Genomic DNA, 2,551 nt, shown 5'->3' on the forward strand with positions numbered 1-2,551 from the left:
CAGACTAGGGAGGAGAGCGGGACACGCTCCGCTTGGGGCTGGTTCGTGGCTCGGCGGCCCGGAGAAGGGGCTGAGCCAGCGGGCTGCAGCAGGGAGTTCGCCGCCGGGTGGGTGGGAGGGCAGGCGAGGGGGACTCCTGGGGAGCGGAGCAGGGAGCCGTGGAGAGGCGCTCGGAGGGCTGGGCGGGGGGCGAGAGGCAGAGAGGCGCCCAGGCGGGAAGCGGAGCGGTGAGTTAGGCAGAGGCAGAGCGGAGCGGCCAGGCGGCTGGAGGGGCAGTTTGCCGACCGGCTGCCGCCGGAGAGGAGGCGGCGGAGGCTGCACCGGGGGCTGAAGGAGGAGAGCGAGAAAAGCCCCTCGCGTCCCCGCGCCACCTTCCTTCTCAAGGCGGCTGCGGCGGCAGCCTCAACTTCCCACCTCCTCCCTCGTCTCCGCTGTGGGCTGGGCGGGCCCCCCACCGCCGGCGAGGATGATGATGATGTCTCTGAACAGCAAGCAGCCCTTCAGCATGCCCCACGGCAGCGGCAGCCTGCACGAGCCCAAGTACTCGGCGCTGCACACCGCCTCCCCCTGCACCTCCGCCGCCGCCGCCCCCTCGGCCAGCTCCCCCAGCAGCACCAGCAGCGGGGCAGGCAGGAGCAGCACCAGCACCAGCACCAGCTCGGAGGCGATGAGGCGAGCCTGCCTCCCAACCCCTCCGGTAGGCACGTCCTGCAGCAGCGCCCGCTTTGAGGCAAATGCCCACAGCCCCCTTGATCTGAACGGTGTTTCTTTCATGCCTGCCCAGCAAAACACCCAGCACCCCCCGGCTCTCTTCCGCCTTATGCATGCAGCGGCGCTTGCCTTTCCTATTAATTTTTATGACCTAGGGTGTTGCATGTGCCTCGTGTTGTGTGTGTCTCTCTCCCCCTCTCCTCGTTCAGGCTCTCTCTTTTGCCAGGCTGGGGTTGTGTTAATGGCCCAGAGGCGTGCGGATGCGGAGGGAGGGCGATCCCCTGTTGACAGTAATGTGTGCCTTCTATTTGCTATTGCAGAGCAATATATTCGGCGGCCTGGATGAGAGTTTGCTGGCCCGCGCCGAAGCCCTGGCGGCGGTGGATATAGTTTCCCAGACCAAGAGCCACCATCATCACCCGCCTCATCACAGCCCCTTCAAGCCGGACGCTACTTACCACACCATGAACACCATCCCTTGCACCTCTGCTGCCTCCTCCTCGTCGGTTCCCATTTCCCACCCGTCAGCCCTGTCCGGCACTCACCACCACCACCACCACCATCACCACCACCACCACCAGCCTCACCAGGCTTTGGAAGGGGAGCTTTTAGATCACATCACCCCGGGGCTGGCGCTGGGGGCCATGACCGGACCAGACGGCTCGGTGGTCTCCACGCCAGCCCATGCTCCTCACATGGCCAGTATGAACCCTATGCACCAGGCGGCTCTAAGCATGGCCCATGCCCACGGGCTGCCTTCTCACATGGGATGCATGAGCGACGTGGACGCAGATCCCCGGGATTTAGAAGCTTTTGCGGAGAGGTTCAAGCAGAGGAGGATCAAGCTCGGAGTGACCCAGGCAGATGTGGGCTCTGCCCTGGCCAACTTGAAGATCCCAGGGGTAGGCTCACTGAGCCAAAGCACCATCTGCAGGTTTGAGTCCCTTACCTTGTCCCACAATAACATGATCGCCCTCAAACCCATCTTGCAAGCCTGGCTAGAAGAAGCAGAGAAATCTCACCGGGAGAAGCTCACCAAACCAGAGCTCTTCAATGGAACAGAGAAGAAGAGGAAGCGTACCTCTATTGCTGCACCTGAGAAGAGGTCCTTGGAAGCCTATTTTGCCATCCAGCCACGTCCTTCCTCTGAAAAAATAGCAGCCATCGCAGAGAAACTGGACCTCAAGAAGAACGTGGTCCGGGTCTGGTTCTGTAATCAGAGACAGAAACAGAAACGAATGAAATATTCCGCTGGGATTTAAAGTCTATGGGAGCTTTTTCTAAAAAAAATAAAAAATCGGCAACAAGACACACTTTAATATTTCTCTATAGTGAGATAGAGGGACAAACACAGAGAGACAGACAGAAAGACCGACAGAGAAAGAGAAACTGTCGGTCTGCCAACCAAGAAGTAAATTGTCAAGTTTAGGAAAGTTCCCCTTGGACAGAATGGCTGCTTGTTCAGAATGACAGTATCAAACAGAGACTGGCTTTTTGAAGGCAGATAAGAAATTCTTTTTTAAAGGACCGAAGACGTATCAAGTAAGATTTGTTTTTATTATTAAAGACATCGCCCGTGTTCAAAATTTAAAAGTACACTTTGCAACTATTTTTCAGAAAATAGATTGACTGGAAACTGAAACTTTAATCTAGAGTTGAGGCTATACCGCGAGAGAGACATCTCAAAAGTATTTTGATTTAAAAAAAATGGCAGTTTTTTCTGCATTTACACTGCGTATTATAAATATATATATATATATATATTTTTACTGTGATTATTATCCTTTCCTTCGCTGAAGTTATTATGCTTAGGAAAAGAATTGATCCTGCTATGTTCACT

At 55.7% G+C, this 2,551-nt stretch overlaps 1 protein-coding gene across 2 annotated transcripts; it reads left to right on the forward strand.

Moving 5' to 3' along the window:
- The first annotated feature begins 466 nt into the window (after positions 1–466).
- POU4F2 (POU class 4 homeobox 2) lies at positions 467–1,973 on the forward strand. 2 transcript variants are annotated; one of them, XM_073340062.1, is made up of 3 exons: positions 473–560; positions 657–705; positions 1,034–1,973. In XM_073340062.1, the coding sequence occupies exons 1-3, from the start codon at positions 473–475 to the stop codon at positions 1,971–1,973; spliced, it is 1,077 nt and encodes a 358-aa protein (XP_073196163.1). The 2 variants fall into 2 exon arrangements, with proteins under 2 accessions (XP_073196162.1, XP_073196163.1); XM_073340061.1 differs by having other exon boundaries at positions 467–697; positions 1,032–1,973.
- The last annotated feature ends 578 nt before the right edge of the window (positions 1,974–2,551 follow it).

This window comes from Lepidochelys kempii, chromosome 4 (genome assembly GCF_965140285.1).
Source record: "Lepidochelys kempii isolate rLepKem1 chromosome 4, rLepKem1.hap1, whole genome shotgun sequence".
NCBI classification, from domain to species: Eukaryota; Metazoa; Chordata; order Testudines; family Cheloniidae; genus Lepidochelys; species Lepidochelys kempii.

What these genes read in the sequence shown, in the direction of transcription:
- POU4F2 (XM_073340061.1), top strand. Translation starts at nt 467, where the DNA reads ATGATGATGATGTCTCTGAACAGCAAGCAGCCCTTCAGCATGCCCCAC. An exon ending in CCTGCCTCCCAACCCCTCCG is followed by an intron (nt 698 to 1,031) that starts GTAGGCACGTCC and finishes TTGCTATTGCAG; the next exon opens with AGCAATATATTCGGCGGCCT.